The following is a 16,706-nucleotide window of genomic DNA, read 5'->3' as shown; positions in this document are numbered from 1 at the left end:
CGCCAGGTAGACCTTTAGAAGGTCGATTGTCCCCAGCCTACATCTGCGTGATACCCCCTCCTACAAGATGTTGGCCGATGCTCTGGGTCATTGCACAGGTCACACATAGATATGGTTAGCCATGGCTGTCATGGAGGCTGTGCAGAAAATGCCATACTGAAAAGCTGCGGGCGGAAGTGGGACTTCAGTCAGGAGGGTAGGTAAATTACAGGCTGGAGGTAGTGTAATGGTGGAGAACGGCTCTTCGTACTGACAGCAGTCGATTTAGGGAGTTTCAACGATTTGTTTTGAAACCGGCATATCTCTTTAATAACCCAGTAAGGAAGACACATATGTAGGGCTGAACATTAGCATATTTTACATGCAACACCTTCCAAATAATCTATACTATGAAGTAAAGCGGCCCTCCGGGCCTGGAGAAACACAGACGGCCGCACCAGCTTCTCTGACCGCATGATGCCCACTGTGCATTAGTTTGTATCGTTAGTTTAAGACTACAGCTGCTTTGATTAGTCAGGGCTGCCCACATGAGCAGCATTGACCAATCAGAGCACCATATAGGGTCTCAGACTATTGATGTATACTATGCACTGTTTGCATTAGGTAGTTAGAAAAATGGTTCAGCCATCCTTGATTCTCCTGGCCTGGAGGCTCAATTTAAGATAAAAAAAACCTTTACACAAAGTTGCAGTGTGCCGCAGTCAGTAGCCACTTCTTATGGATGATTGATGCCCCACAGAAAGACTTTCCCCATTGGTCCAGAAGGTTGGCAATCCAAGGCCAGGACTTTGAGGCAGCAACTTGACCTCCGGCAACTCGGGGTGTCCCTTTCTCGTCTATAACAACTTCAGCCATGGAGGTGGACTTGAATGTTGGCATGGGATCCACATAAGAGGTCCCACAGTTTTCTATAAAAATAAAAAAACAAATAAAATCATAATCGTGTTTAAAAGAACAGCGTGAGCTCCGCGTGTCGGTGACATCTTGATATTCTGCTCACGAGCATTGGAATTATTAGGAATTCGGAATGCATTCATGAGAATGATCCGAGACTTGAAGGCGTTGTTGGCATTTTAAGTTGATTTTTGTTGAAGGGCTATAAATTCATAGCTTTTCTCTTCAAAAAACAGTTTCACACCTATATACAGTTTTTTTAAAAGTAATAATTAGAGATGAGCAAGCACCAAAATGCTTGGGTGCTCGTTACTCGGGACGAAAATTTCACGATGCTCGAGGGTTCGTTTTGAATAACGAACCTCATTGAAGTCAATGGGCGACCCGAGCATTTTTGTATATCGCCGATGCTTGCTAAGGTTTCCATTTGTGAACATCTGGGCAATTCAAGAAAGTGATGGGAACGACACAGCAACGGATAGGGCAGGCGAGGGGCTGCATGTTGGGCTGCATCTCAAGTTCCCAGGTCCCACTATTAAGCCACAACAGCGGCAAGAGTGGGCCCCCCCCCCCCCCTCCCAACAATTTTTACTTCTGAAAAGCCCTCATTAGCAATGCATACCTTAGCTAAGCACCACACTACCTCCAACAAAGCACAATCACTGCCTGCATGACACTCCGCTGCCACTTCTCCTGGGTTACATGCTGCCCAACCCTCCCCCCCCCTGCACGACCCAGTGTCCACAGCGCACACCAAATTGTCCCTGCGCAGCCTTCAGCTGCCCTCATGCCACGCCACACTCATGTCTATTTATAAGTGCGTCTGCCATGAGGAGGAACCGCAGGCACACACTGCAGAGGGTTGGCACGGCTAGGCAGCGACCCTCTTTAAAAGGGGCGGGGCGATAGCCCACAATGCTGTACAGAAGCAATGAGAAATCCAATCCTGTGCCACCTCCATCTGGAGCTGCACACGTGGGCATAGCAATGGGAAACCTATGTGCCACACACTATTCATTCTGTCAAGGTGTCTGCATGCCCCAGTCAGACCGCGTTTTTTTATAAATAGTCACAGGCAGGTACAACTGGGAATCCCCAACTCCGCAATGGGAATTCAGTGTGCACCCACAGCATGGATGGCTCCCTGGAACCCACCGGCTGTACATAAATGTATCCCATTGCAGTGCCCTGGACAGCAGAGCTAACGTCAGATTAAATGCAGGTGGGCTTCGGCCCACACTGCATGCCCCAACCTGACTGGGCTTTTTAATTCATAGACACAGGCAGGTACAACTCCCTATTGTGAAGTCCCTGTGGACCGACAGCATGGGTGGGTGCCAGGAAGCCACCGGCGGCACATAAATATATCGCATAGCATTGCCCATCACAGCTGAGGTAATGTCATGTTTAATGCAGGTGGGCTTCGGCCCACACTGCATGCCCCAGTCAGACTGGGGTTCTTTAGAAGTGGACACATGTAGTTACAACTCCGTGTGGACCGACAGCATGGGTGGGTGCCAGGAAGCCACCGGCAGTACATAAATATATCCCATTGCATTGCCCATCACAGCTGAGGTAATGTCAGCTGTAATGCAGGTGGGCTAAAAATTAATTTGATTACACTGTAGGCGAGGGCCCCCAAAAATTGGTGTACCAACAGTACTAATGTACCTCAGAAAAATTGCCCATGCCCAACCAAGAGGGCAGGTGAAACCCATTAATCGCTTTGGTTAATGTGGCTTAATTGGTAACTAGGCCTGGAGGCAGCCCAGTTAAAATAAAAATTGGTTCAGGTGCAAGTTTCAACGCTTTAATGAGCATTGAAATGTATAAAAATTGTTTAGAAAAATTATATGACTGAGCCTTGTGGGCCTAAGAAAAATTGCCCGTTCGGCGTGATTACGTGAGGTTTCAGGGGGAGGAGCAGGAGGAGGAGGAGGAATATTATACACAGATTGATGAAGCAAAAATGTCCCCGTTTTTGATGGTGATAGAGAACGGTGCTTCCATCCGCGGGTGCAGCCTACGTATTGCTTAGGTATCGCTGCTGTCCGCTGGTGGAGAAGAGAAGTCTGGGTAAATCCAGGCTTTGTTCATCTTGATGAGTGTAAGCCTGTCGGCACTGTCGGTTGGCAGGCGGGTACGCTTATCCGTGATGATTCCCCCAGCCGCACTAAACACCCTCTCTGACAAGACACTAGCCGCAGGACAAGCAAGCACCTCCAGGGCATACAGCGCGAGTTCAGGCCACGTGTCCAGCTTCGACACCCAGTAGTTGTAGGTGGCAGAGGCGTCACCGAGGACGGTCGTGCGATCGGCTACGTACTCCCTCACCATCCTTTTACAGTGCTCCCGCCGACTCAGCCTTGACTGGGGAGCGGTGACACAGTCTTGCTGGGGAGCCATAAAGCTGGCAAAGGCCTTGGAGAATGTTCCCCTGCCTGCGCTGTACATGCTGCCTGATCTCTGCGCCTCCCCTGCTACCTGGCCCTCGGAACTGCGCCTTCTGCCACTAGCGCTGTCGGATGGGAAGTTTACCATCAGTTTGTCCACCAGGGCCCTGTGGTATAGCATCATTCTCGAACCCCTTTCCTCTTCGGGAATGAGAGTGACATACTGTCTTCCCCCGCCTCCGTTTCTGAGTGCAAAGCGTCTGCCTTTATGCTTTGCAGGGAACTTCTCAAGAGGCATAGCAGAGGAAAGTCACGGGCTGGAGCGGGAGGGGTCGTGGCCCCTTTAAGAGGAAGCCCGGCATGACGAGGGGGGCCAGATAGCCGGTAGTCAGGAAGGGGTTAATGTTGGGAGTAGGTGGAGATAGAAAGTGCTAGAAGGTAGAGGTGAGGGTCAGGATAGGTGGAAAGTTTAGTGGGAGGGGGGTTATATAAAGAGGGGGTGCTTCGTGGGTGGTCACCTTGAGAGGAGATAGCAGAGAGTGCAGTGTACAGAGCGTGAGAGCAGGAAAAAACTAACCTTGGAGATGGAAAACGTGGAGAACATGCTGGAGGAGCTCAGGGCAGCGGCAAGCCGGTACGGTCCTGACTGGCTGCAGGCTCAAGTGGCAGGAGCGCTGGGGAGCGGAGCGGCAGCGGCAGCAGAAGCAGCGGTGACATCGGGACCACGTGAGCCTGAGCGGAGAGCACGTCGGGCACGACCGCCCCAGAGACTTGTTGCGGAGGACAGCGCTCCCAGGGCTTGCCGGCGGCTCAGGAGTCCCTCAGGGGACTCTTGCAGTTCCGTTTCCCTCTCCGAGCCTCGGGGACGGGAGGCGCGGCTGCGGAGGAGTCCTATACAGCCACCGGTGAGCACGGCGAGCAGGAACACTCGTCCCCGCCGGGGGGCGGGGCCTGCGGCGTCGGGCAGCATGGCGGAGAATTCCAGGACGGATGTCTCCCCCGGTGATGTACCGGCCGGGGGAGCATCCAGCAGCAGATCGCAGACGGCAGAGACGGCTGGGAGAGCCGGAGGCAGCGGCAGAGAGAGGAGGAGAAGCAGCACGGTGGCCCTTGTTGGTGAAGTGCCGGCCAGGGGGCGGACCGGGTCCAGCAAAAGTCGTCGACAGATCGATCAGGAACCCGCAGGGACGAGCGCGGGCAGGCTTCGGTCGGTGGTGATCGTTCCACAGTGGGAGGAAAGTCGCCGGGAGCAGGAGGATTCGGATGGGACCAGCAGCGACGCGGATGCCCAGGACCTCGCAGGGCCGGCTGGTGGGGACACAGCCTCCATGCAGCCAGGTGAGCAAGGCTCATTGTCTTGTTTGTCTAATGATGCATTTGTGGGTCAGTTAAGGGGAGCAGGTGTTAATATGGGGGAGGATAGTCTTTTAAGGGGGGTATTTGGGGGTGAGTTAAGGGAGCTTATGGGAAATGTTCGGCAATTGTTACAGCGGTGTGAAGGGGGCTTGGGGGCGGGGGCCCCGTCCCCGGTTGCGTCATGGATACCGCAGGTTGCTAGAAATGAGGTAGCGGTCGGGGGTAGCTCTGGAGTCGTGGAGGTTCCAGGTAGTGTGTGGAGTACAGGCGTTACTGTTGCAGTTCAGACGGAAAAGGATGGCGAGGCTATTCGGCTCGACGATAAGGCCAGGGGAGAGGTGTATGTTTGTTTTGAAGGTCCGTTGGGGGCGCATCTCAAGAAAGAGGTAAGGGAAAAAATCTGGAAGGACGAGTATGTGGAGATTTTTTCCTTATTGCCTCTTGAGAAGTTTAATTTGGAGAAGGGGAAGCGGACGGAGACAAAGAAGGATGAAGAGGAGAAGAAGCGTTGGCGGCTTATTCCGCAGACATTTGCAAATTGGCTACAGGCCTTTGCAATATTAGCGGGGGTGATTGGGGAGAGGGCGCCGGAGAATTGTTCTGCGCTTTTTTGTTATTTGGACTCCATCGGGGAGGCGTACAGGACTTATGGCGGTCAGGCATGGCTGAGGTACGACGAGCAGTTTCGTCAGCGGAAAGCAGTGCGTCCCAGTATCCGTTGGGATCATAAAGATATTGGGTTATGGCTAAAAGTTATGGCGGCTACGCGTTTCGGACAGTCCTTTCCCGGGGCCGCCGGATTATCCGGCTCAGCTACCGGAGGGAGTTCGGCAGGAAGCACAGGGGCGCTGGGGCAGAGGAAAGCTGGGTTTTGCTGGCAATATAATGAGGGCCAGTGCAAGTTTGGGGCAAGTTGTCGCTTCAAACACAATTGCTCCATTTGCAGCGGGTCTTCCCATGGGGCGTCCAAGTGTTTTCGCCGAGGAAAGGGAAAGATTGGGGGTACTGAAGGAAAAAGGGAGGACGCCGGGGAGAGTTCGCGAGATGGCCCCCTTTCTAAGTAGATATCCTGACACAGAAAAGGGGCATTTGTTGTTGCAGGGGTTTTCGGAAGGCTTTCGGATACCGGAGCCAGAGCATCGGGTTCCCCCTACGGTTAAAAATTTACGTTCAGCAAGGGATTTCCCTGCAGTTGTAAGGGAGAAGTTGTTTAAAGAGGTGGCTCTGGGGCGCATGGCAGGGCCTTTTGCCACTCCGCCTGTTCCTAATTTAGTCGTTTCCCCGTTGGGAGTGGTCCCGAAAAAGGAACAGGGCAAATATCGGTTGATTCACCATCTTTCGTATCCGAAAGGTGAGTCAGTGAATGATGGAATTGCGCCAGAGTTGTGTTCAGTGGTTTACAAGTCGTTTGACGCGGCTGTTAGGTGGGTTCAGAGATGTGGACAGGGGGCATTGTTAGCCAAGACGGATGTGGAATCGGCGTTCCGATTGCTGCCGGTTCATCCGGAGAGCATTCACTTGTTGGGATGCATTTGGGAAGGGGAATATTTCGTTGACCAATGTTTGCCTATGGGCTGTTCGATTTCATGCGCTTATTTTGAAGCGTTTAGTTCTTTTTTGGAATGGGTCATTACGGACGTGTCCGGAGTGCAATCGATTTTGCACTATTTGGACGATTTTTTGTGCGTGGGTCCGGCGGGGTCTACAGTTTGCATGTTGCTGTTGTCCACGGTGCAATGGGTAGCAAATAAGTTTGGTGTGCCATTGGCATCGGAGAAAATGGAAGGTCCGGTGACCTGTTTAAGTTTCTTAGGAATTGTTATAGATACGGTCAGAATGGAATGTCGCTTGCCGGAGGACAAGCTGCGGGGGTTGCGTTATGATTTGGGGAAGGCGAGTCAGGCAAAAAAAATTACCCTGCGTGACTTACAGTCGCTATTGGGAAAGTTGAATTTTGCCTGCAGAATTATGCCTATGGGGCGGATTTTTTGTCGAAAAATGGCGGGTGCCACTGCAGGGGTTAAAGCAGGTCATCATTTCATACATGTGACCGCTGAGATCCGGGCAGATTTAGCAGTTTGGGTTTCCTTTTTGGACCAGTACAACGGTCGGTCTTTGTTTATAGAGCAGGAGGTGGATAATTTTGATTGGGAACTGTTTACAGACGCAGCAGGGACGACAGGTTTTGGAGCCTATCTTAAGGGACAATGGTGCGCTGCTCCTTGGCCCGAGGAATGGCGACAGTGCGGAGCAGTAAAAAATTTAGTTTTGTTAGAGTTGTTCCCGATAGTGGTTGCAATCTCCGTATGGGGAGAAAGGTTCATGAATAGAAAGGTGCGCTTCCATTGCGACAACATGGGAGTCGTACAAGCGATTAATGGGGTTACGGCTCGATCGCCACCGGTGGTGAATTTGCTGCGGTATCTGGTGTTGTCTTGCTTGTCGCTGAACGCGTGGATTGTGGCTGTGCATGTCCCGGGGACGGATAACGGATTAGCTGATGCGCTTTCTCGTTTCCAGTGGGAGCGGTTTCGGGCGTTGGCACCGGAGGCGGACGTGGAGGGCCGGATTTGTCCCCCAGAATTATGGAGCGTGCCTGACGTGCTGCGCAACGTCTGAAAGAGAGTTCGTTGGCACAGGGTACGTGGAAGGCGTATGAGGTGGCCTGGGGACAATGGCGGCAGTGGGTAATCGGGCAGGGAGGAATGGAGTCTGAGAGTGGTAATGTGGAAGTTTTGTTGACCTTTTTGGGGAATGCAAGGGAAATGGGTTGGTCTGTGTCACAGGTGAACCGTTTTATCGCGGGTTTAGTTTTCGGTTTGAAGCTGCGGGGGTTAAAAGACATTACCAAAAGTTTTTTGGTGAGGCAAGCCCTGCGGGGTTTTCGAACAGGATAGGCGGGAAAGGATAGGAGGCGTCCAGTCACATTTGCAATTTTGGAGAGTATGGGGGCAGTTTTGAGGGAAATTTGTAGAGATGGCTTCGAAGAGGTGTTGTTTTGCAGCGCATTTTCAATAGCCTTTTATGGGGCTTTTAGGTTGGGGGAAATGGTGTCACCCAACAAGGCGGTAAGAGGAGGATTGCATTTTGCGGATGTGTCTTTGGCTGAGGGCTCTTTAGAAATTGTGCTCAGGAAGTCGAAGACGGATCAGTTTGGGAGAAGAAAAAGGGTCCTTTTGGGTCAGGTTCCGGGGGCAAAGTTATGTCCCGTACAATGTTTTGAGTCGTATAGAAAGCTGAGGACGGATAAGCCGGGCCCGCTGTTTATTCATGCAGATGGGTCCTTTCTGTCTAAATTTCAATTCAACGCTGTTTTAAAAAAAGTCATGTTGAAGTTGGGATTAGAAGGCAGGTATTCTTCCCATTCCTTTAGGATTGGAGCTGCAACGGAGGCGGCAAGTAGAGGATTGGGGTCTGACATAGTGAAAAAGATTGGTAGATGGAATTCGAGAAGGTTCCAGACTTATGTTCGACCAGAGTTAGTTGAGTGATTTAGGATAAAAAAAAAAAAAAAAAAAAAAATTTTTATATTCCGTAGAATGTTAAATAACTGAAGTGGGGGTGGGGGATTACTATGGGAAATGATACATTATTTCTATCCATTTACAGGTCAGGAGGTACCGGCGCTGGTTTGGATCCTTGGACACTCGTATGTGTACTGGGCAGCGGAGCGTGCCAAGGTCCGACCAAATGGCAGGCAGTTGGGATTTAGGAGGGAGGTAGCGATGCTCCGGTGGTTGGGGATCAGGGGCATGAAATGGTGCCAAGTTTTAAAGGAGGTTGAGAGGTTTGGGCGCGTAGACAGGTGCCCGGACATACTGGTATTACACGTGGGGGGCAATGACCTGGGAAGTCGCCCTGCTCGGGAATTGAGGCGGGATATCCAATATGATTTCCTGAGACTGAGAAAACTTTACCCAAACATGATCATCGTTTGGTCTGAGATCATCCCACGGAAGCAGTGGCGATTTGCCAGGTCATTGATAGCCGTTAACAGGGCTAGAGTAAAAATCAATAGGCACATTTCGGCTTTTGTAGCACGGAACGGGGGGGTATGCGTGCGGCACACGGAGTTAGAAAAGGGGGTTGGAGAGTATTGGGCGGATGATGGTATACACCTGAATGATGTAGGTGTTGACATTTGGGCTGTGGTGGTGCAAGAAGGAATTGAAAGGGCGCTGGTGTTGCTTGGGGGCGGCGCAGGCTAAGGTTTAAGCCGTGCTTGCTGTGGCGGGTGGGGGGGTCCTTGGAGTCGGGGGAAATTGTGTAGGGGGGGGGGGAGGGAGTTGGGTGGGCATGGTCCTACCTGTTAAGACTCCCTCCTCTGTAATCGGTGTAGTATCTGGTGCAGGGGCTTGGCTGGTAGTGGGGGGCAGTAGACCCTCCGCCGGCTGTAAGCTCCAAGTGTGGTAGCCACCTAAGGGCGGCTTGCGTTGTCCCTGAGTCTGTCTACGGCTGTGGGGCAGCGTGTATTTGGTTTGAGTGTGGTAGCACCAGATTGTGTGACTCTAAGGACTCCCCCCTCGTTATTTCATAATGATTGTGTTTTTTCTGTTAAAAAGGCTGCTGTGGCCAATAAATTATCCAAAAGGAAAAAAGTGTTTGTCCTTATTGGGAAGGTTACAAGAAGAGGGGCATTCTGGCCTCCAGGCGTCAAGTCACGGGCTGGAGCGGGAGGGGTCGTGGCCCCTTTAAGAGGAAGCCCGGCATGACGAGGGGGGCCAGATAGCCGGTAGTCAGGAAGGGGTTAATGTTGGGAGTAGGTGGAGATAGAAAGTGCTAGAAGGTAGAGGTGAGGGTCAGGATAGGTGGAAAGTTTAGTGGGATGGGGGTTATATAAAGAGGGGGTGCTTCGTGGGTGGTCACCTTGAGAGGAGATAGCAGAGAGTCCCGCCCGCCCGTTTTGTTATCGGTGGGTGGGGATGGTTTATGGGTTAATTGTCATGGCAGTGTCGGGTGGGGGGGTCCTTGGAGTCGGGGGAAATTGTGTAGGGGGGGGGGGGGAGTTGGGTGGGCATGGTCCTACCTGTTAAGACTCCCTCCTCTGTAATCGGTGTAGTATCTGGTGCAGGGGCTTGGCTGGTAGTGGGGGGCAGTAGACCCTACACCGGCTGTAAGCCCCAAGTGTGGTAGCCACCTAAGGGCGGCTTGCGTTGTCCCTGAGCCTGTCTACGGCTGTGGGGCAGCGTGTATTTGGTTTGAGTGTGGTAGCACCAGATTGTGTGACTCTAAGGACTCCCCCCTCGTTATTTCATAATGATTGTGTTTTTTCTGTTAAAAAGGCTGCTGTGGCCAATAAATTATCCAAAAGGAAAAAAGTGTTTGTCCTTATTGGGAAGGGTACAAGAAGAGGGGCATTCTGGCCTCCAGGCGTCATGGTGACGCTAATGATTGCAGCATCCCCGCTCACCATCTGGATAGACTCCTCAAAGTTTCCAAGGACCTGGCAGATGTCTGCCAACCAGGCCCACTCTTCTGTAAAGAATTGAGAAGGCTGACTCCCACTGCGCCGCCCATGTTGGAGTTGGTATTCCACTATAGCTCTACGCTGCTCATAGAGCCTGGCCAACATGTGGAGCGTAGAGTTCCACTGTGTGGGCACGTCGCACAGCAGTCGGTGCACTGGCAGATTAAACCGATGTTGCAGGGTCCGCAGGGTGGCAGCGTCCATCTTGGAGTTGCGGAAATGTGCGCTGACCCGGCACACCTTTCCGAGCAGGTATGACAAGTGTGGGTAGCTTTTCAGAAAGCACTGAACCACCAAATTAAAGACATGGGCCAGGCATGGCACGTGCGTGAGGCTGCCGAGCTGCAGAGCCGCCACCAGGTTACGGCCGTTGTCACACACGACCATGCCCGGTTGGAGGCTCAGCGGCGAAAGCCAGCGGTCGGTCTGCTCTGTCAGACCCTGCAGCAGTTCGTGGGCCGTGTGCCTCTTCTCTCCTAAGCTGAGTAGTTTCAGCACGGCCTGCTGACGCTTGCCCACCGCTGTGCTGCCACGCCGCGCGACAGCGACTGCTGGCAACGTGCTGCTGCTGCTGACACATCTTGATTGCGAGACAGAGGTTGCGTTGGAGGAGGAGGAGGAGGAGGGTGGTTTAGTGGAGGAAGCATACACCGCCGCAGATACCAGCACCGAGCTGGGGCCCGCAATTCTGGGGCTGGGTAGGACGTAAGCGGTCCCAGGCTCTGACTCGGTCCCAGCCTCCACTAAATTCACCCAATGTGCCGTCAGGGAGATATAGTGGCCCAGCCCGCCTGTGCTTGTCCACGTGTCCGTTGTTAAGTGGACCTTGGCAGTAACCACGTTGGTGAGGGCGCGTACAATGTTGCTGGAGACGTGGTCGTGCAGGGCTGGGACGGCACATCGGAAAAAGTAGTGGCGACTGGGAACCGAGTAGCGCGGGGCTGCCGCCGCCATCATGCTTTTGAAAGCCTCCGTTTCCACAAGCCTATACGGCAGCATCTCCAGGCTGATCAATTTGGCAATGTGCACGTTTAACGCTTGAGCGTGCGGGTGCGTAGTGGCGTACTTGCGCTCAAACAGTGGCGCTAGCAACGTCTGGACGCTGCGCTGAGAGACATTGCTGGACGGGGCCGAGGACAGCGGAGGTGAGGGTGTGGGTGCAGGCCAGGAGACGGTAGTGCCTGTGTCCTCAGAGGGGGGTTGGATCTCAGTGGCAGGTTGGGGCACAGGGGGAGAGGCAGTGGTGCAAACCGGAGGCGGGGAACGGCCTTCGTCCCACCTTGTGGGGTGCTTGGCCATCATATGCCTGCGCATGCTGGTGGTGGTGGCTCCCCAGCTGATCTTGGCGCGACAAAGGTTGCACACCACTGTTCGTCGGTCGTCAGGCGTCTCTGTGAAAAACTGCCACACAGTAGAGCACCTTGACCTCTGCAGGGTGGTATGGCGCGAGGGGGCGCTTTGGGAAACAGTTGGTGGATTATTCGGTCTGGCCCTGCCTCTACCCCTGGCCACCGCACTGGCTCGGCCTGTGCCCACACCCTGAGTTGGGCCTCCGCGTCCTCGCCCGCGTCCACGTCCTCTAGGCCTACCCCTACCCCTCAGCATGCTGTATTACCAGTAGTGCAGAAACAGAACGCTGTAATTAAATGTGCCACTTATTGGCCTGTGGTTGGAGGCTGACTTCGCTTACGGAACGCACAGCAGAGCCAGGAAATAATTTTACGCAAGCCTGCTGTAACACTTAGCTGGCTGCGTATGAATTAGGATAACTACCACCAGCACAGACCCAGTACACTGAGGACAGTCACAGGCAGCCCAAATAGATTTTTTTTCCCAAATGTTTTTGGAAAGGCCCACTGCCTATATACACTGTATATGTCTTCTCTCTCTGCGTCACCACTACTGGCCCTGGAGTATGTAAAATAACTGCAGACTGTTGCACTGTGGACTGGAATACAGCGGTGATGTAACACCCAACACAGAGCCAGGAAATAATTTTGCGCAAGCCTGCTGTAACACTTAGCTGGCTGCGTATGAATTAGGACAACTACCCCCAGCACAGACCCAGTACACTGAGGACAGTCACAGGCAGCCCAAATAGATTTTTTTTCCCAAATGTTTTTGGAAAGGCCCACTGCCTATATTCAATAAATATGTCTTCTGTCCCTGCCTCACCACCACTACTGGCCCTGGACTATGTATAATTACTGCAGGGCGCAATGCTCTGCACGGCCGATATACAAAAGAAAAAAAAGTGCAACACTGCAAAAAGCAGCCTCCACACTACTGCACACGGTTAGATGTGGCCTTAAGAAGGACCGTTGGGGTTCTTGAAGCCTAAAATACTCCCAACACTCTCCCTATAGCAACTCCAGCAAGACAGCACTTTCCCTGATCTCTGTCAGAACGCATCTGTGGCGAGCCGCGGGAGGGGCCGATTTACATACTCGGGTGACACCTGATCTCGCCAGCCACTCACTGCAGGGGGGTGGTATAGGGCTTGAACGTCGCAGGGGGAAGTTGTAATTTTCTATTGGCCAGAAAAGCGCGCTAACGTCTCAGAGATGAAAGTGAAAGTAACTCGAACATCACGTGGTACTCGTCTCGAGTAATGAGCATCTCGAACACGCTAATACTCGAACGAGTATCAAGCTCGGACGAGTACGTTCGCTCATCTCTAGCAATAATGCATTATGGCTTAAAGGGGTTGTCCCGCAAAATAAAGTAAAGTTAAACACTTCTGTATGGCCATCTACATGCACTTTGTAATATACATCATGCATTAAATATTGGTCATACAGAAGTTATTTACTTACCTACAGGGGGTCCCCCCACCTGTGCTGGCGTCCCCGTCTCCCTGGCGCAGACGACCTGTGCGGCGCGAGCACGCTGGAGTGGCCCCTTCAACGGGACAGAAGAGGCAGACTGCGCAAGCACGTCTAATCGAGCCAGGAAAAGGATTCGTTCGGCGCCAGGGAGACGGGGACGCCAGCACAGGGGAGGGAGGGGGGGGGGGGGACCCCTGTAGGTAAGTAAATAACTTCTGTATGGCCAATATTTAATGCACGATGTATATTACAAAGTGCATGTATATGGCCATACAGAAGTGTTTAACTTTACTTTATTTTGCGGGACAACCCTTTTAATGCAGAATCGCAATTATAGAAGTACAATATCTTTCTGAGTTTCTTGGACCAATATCATGCTCGCCCATGTAAATATACCCTTATAATGACATCAACTAATGTTTCGAACCTCCATTATATTACACAGCAATCTACCCCTCAGTTAGGCCCAGTGGACTCCTGCTGGAAGTTATATCAGTTGTAAGAAGGGGGGGGGGGGGGGGGGGTTGGAATCCTTAGTTTTCAGCCATTGAGCACTGCCGAACTGCGACCTCAATCACAGTTTGGGTTTGAAGACGGTCAATAACACTTGTTAGGTAACATAATCAAGTTTGGAATGACCCACCAAATATCCTGAGTATCCTCCGGTGAGCCCAGGCTCAGGCACCATTGCAGACTCCTTATATGCAAAACATGCCTCCCAACCATCCCTATTTAAGCAGGGCAGTCCCAAATATTTGAGGCTATCCCGCCATTCTACAGACAGGCCTCGCCAACGTGCATTTTCTCACCAACGCGAGCCATTTTTTTGGAAAAAAAAGCCTCCCATCACATCTGTGAGGTAGCGATCCTCTGGTGTGTCCTCCAGGCGTGTTAGAGGATCAGCAAGTGTTTCCCATTGTTTTCAATGGGAAACATTGCGTCGCACTCACGTGCACTCGCGTAGCTGCATTGTTGCGTGGGAACAAAACAAAAAAAACAAACACTGTCTTCTGTACGACTCCATTCAAAACAGTGGAGTTTATATATGCATGAGATTTGTGAATCTTGCAATGCATGAATCTTGAGCAAGTTTCGTGTTCGTGTGGTTGGGAGGTAAGCGAAAAGCCCCAACAGTCCAGTAGAAAATAGCCACATGTGGAGCCAATCACTCGCCACTAGGGTGTACTTCTTATGGAGCAATTCACAGAATAGCCTATTAGCCCTTATAGATATGTCCCACTGGCTGCCACAGTTCCCAATATTGCACCGATCTCTGAAATACGGCTGTACACTATATGAATTACCATAATCCACTGCAACATCCGCAGACCTCCACGTCTTTATGGAAGAACTGTTTTTTTCGCTATAGTGAATATGGAACCCGCGGCCGCTCACAGAGCCATCAGTGTGGAAGTGAAGTGTCAGGAAGCCGCTGCTGGAGCTGAAGATATGATTGGACTTGCTTCCGCAAAGTGTCACTAGGAGATAAAAGTGAAACAGATGACATCTTGTAAGACGTAAATCGGGAAGGGTATTGATTCTCCTTAGGGTGAGCACCTAGAAGGTGTGAAGATTCTTATAGGGCCATGCATGCTCCTCTGGGAGATATACAAATGACAAGATGGAACAATGCCTCTACAGCACCACCTACTGGAATGCAGCATTCCTGCAAGTCAATGTCAGACCTTTTAACAAGCTTTGCAACAATGACTGGGATTTGTGATTCTGGTCTGCCATGGGCTGTGATCGCTATGAATAGCAATAATGCATTGCAGTGCAGAAGTACTGCAATATATTATCAGCATTATCATAGGATCACAGGTTCAAGTTCCCTAAAGGAGCATAAAAATATTAGTAAAAATAAATTAAAAAATAATAAAAAAGACAAATTTTATATGCACAATGACCCATACAATAAATTGAGCATACTTTTCATGCTGCAGACAAAACGTAAAAAAAGAAACCAAAATGCTTTTTTATTCATTTTGTCTCTTTAAAAAAAATTTGTTGAAGTGATAAAGAAAAGCAGTATGTACAACAAGATGCTACCAATAAAAATACAGCTCATCACAAAGCTGCATCAATAGAAAAATAAAGTTATGGGACTTTAAATGAAGTGATGGAAAAAAAAATTCATTTAAATAGGGGGGGGGGGTTTAGGTTGGAAAAAATAAAACTTAAAGGAAAAAATAATTTTGGTATTGCCATAATTTTACTGACCCACAGAAAATAATTTTTCATTTGCGCTGCATGATTAATGCTGTAAAAAAACAAAAAAATTCAATGCAATGGCAGAATTATTTTTTTTTCTTCCTACCCTCCAAAAAAATGTAATAAAAGTTATATCAAATATTTAATGTACCAAAAAAATAGTACTAATAAAAGCTACAGTTTGCTATTAGAGATGAGCGAGCATACTCGATAAGGCAAACTACTCGAGCGAGTAGTGCCTAATGCGAGTACTTGCCCGCTCATCCCAAAAGATTCGGCTGCCGCCGGCGGGGGAGAGGGAGAGAGAGATCTCTCCTCCGTTCCTCTCCGCTCTCCCCCACCGGCCCCTGAATCTTTAGAGGCGAGCGGGGAGATACTCGGCTAAGGCACTACTCGATCGAGTAGTTTGCCTTATCGAGTATGCTCGCTCATCTCTATTTGCCATGCAAAAAACAATCCCTAACACAGCCATGTTGATGGAAAAATAAAGACTATGGCTTTTGAAAAGTGGAGATGAAAATCCCCCAAAATTCTTGTGTCTTTAGGACCAAAATAGGCCGCATCCCTACAGGGTTAAAGGTGCTAGTGAAGATTTTGTTAATCTTGCCATTTACCGAGAAAAACTTCCTTGTTTCTTGTAAGTACACAGAAAATGTAAGAAATAGTAGCAAAAGCCCTGGAAAGATGTACGATATCAGAACTTACACAACAACTTGGTCTCATTACTGGCTCCATCATAAATATTCAAAAAGTCCCATGTGCAGTTTGGAGAGTCCTCCAGTGACAAGTCCATAATGTTTAACTCAATCACGTTCCCAGATACAGAAGAAATGATCCACCAGCAATCCAGCCCACTAAGGTAAGTCCCAGGATAGCCGGGGGATTTTAAATCTGCTGAACCAGCTTTTAAAACTTTTGGCACAAGGCAACCTGGGAAGATAAAAATTACTGAACAAGCAGCAAAACTTCTCTTCAAATTGCCACAGCCTACACTTCAAACTGTGACAATGTCAATCGGATGATTCCAGGTTCTCAGACCCTTAAGGAAGATAGGTGTACTAAAAATCTTGTATTATCCTCTGGGAATTTGGAAAATAGGGTGTATCTGGGCTGATTTTGGACGTACCATTACATGGGCTAAACTATGCCAAAAAGTTCATGTTAATATATTCAAGGTATGCTCCTACCAGGATTAAGATTCCACCATGATTATTTGTATGAACTAATTATCCTGCACTGCAAAAAATGTTAAAAAAAAAGGGAGGCAAAATGCCTATTTAATTTGCTTTACTTACCAAAAATTGCAATAAAAGCAAAAAATCCATATGTACCCCAAAATGGTACAAAGAAAAAATTACAGCTCAAGACACAACAATAAGCCCTCGCAGAGCTCCGTTTATGGTAATATAAAAAAGTTATGCTACTTTGAATGTAAGAATAACTATAATTTTTTTTAAAAAAAGGTTTATTGTGCCAAAGTGTAGAAACCTAAAAAAAAATAAATTATGTTTTTGGTATCGTTGTAATCGTACCGACCCACAGAAAAAAAAGTATTGT

The 16,706-nt window shown here is 50.0% G+C and overlaps 1 protein-coding gene across 1 annotated transcript in view; it reads right to left on the bottom strand.

The window, feature by feature from the left end:
• Nucleotides 1–16,706, bottom strand: part of OVCH1 (ovochymase 1) — a 68,405-nt gene that overhangs the window by 15,731 nt on the left and 35,968 nt on the right. Inside the window, exons 21-23 of the mRNA XM_066589253.1 lie at nucleotides 15,855–16,079; nucleotides 14,243–14,416; nucleotides 680–908 (exon numbers count right to left, since the gene is read on the bottom strand). Coding sequence (XP_066445350.1) covers nucleotides 680–908; nucleotides 14,243–14,416; nucleotides 15,855–16,079 — 628 coding nt within the window. The remainder of the gene's footprint in view (nucleotides 1–679; nucleotides 909–14,242; nucleotides 14,417–15,854; nucleotides 16,080–16,706) is intronic.

This window comes from Eleutherodactylus coqui, chromosome 2, assembly GCF_035609145.1.
Source record: "Eleutherodactylus coqui strain aEleCoq1 chromosome 2, aEleCoq1.hap1, whole genome shotgun sequence".
Classification (NCBI taxonomy): Eukaryota; Metazoa; Chordata; class Amphibia; order Anura; family Eleutherodactylidae; genus Eleutherodactylus; species Eleutherodactylus coqui.
Note: the sequence above shows the minus strand (reverse complement) of the source record. Positions and strands in the feature narration are given on the sequence as shown.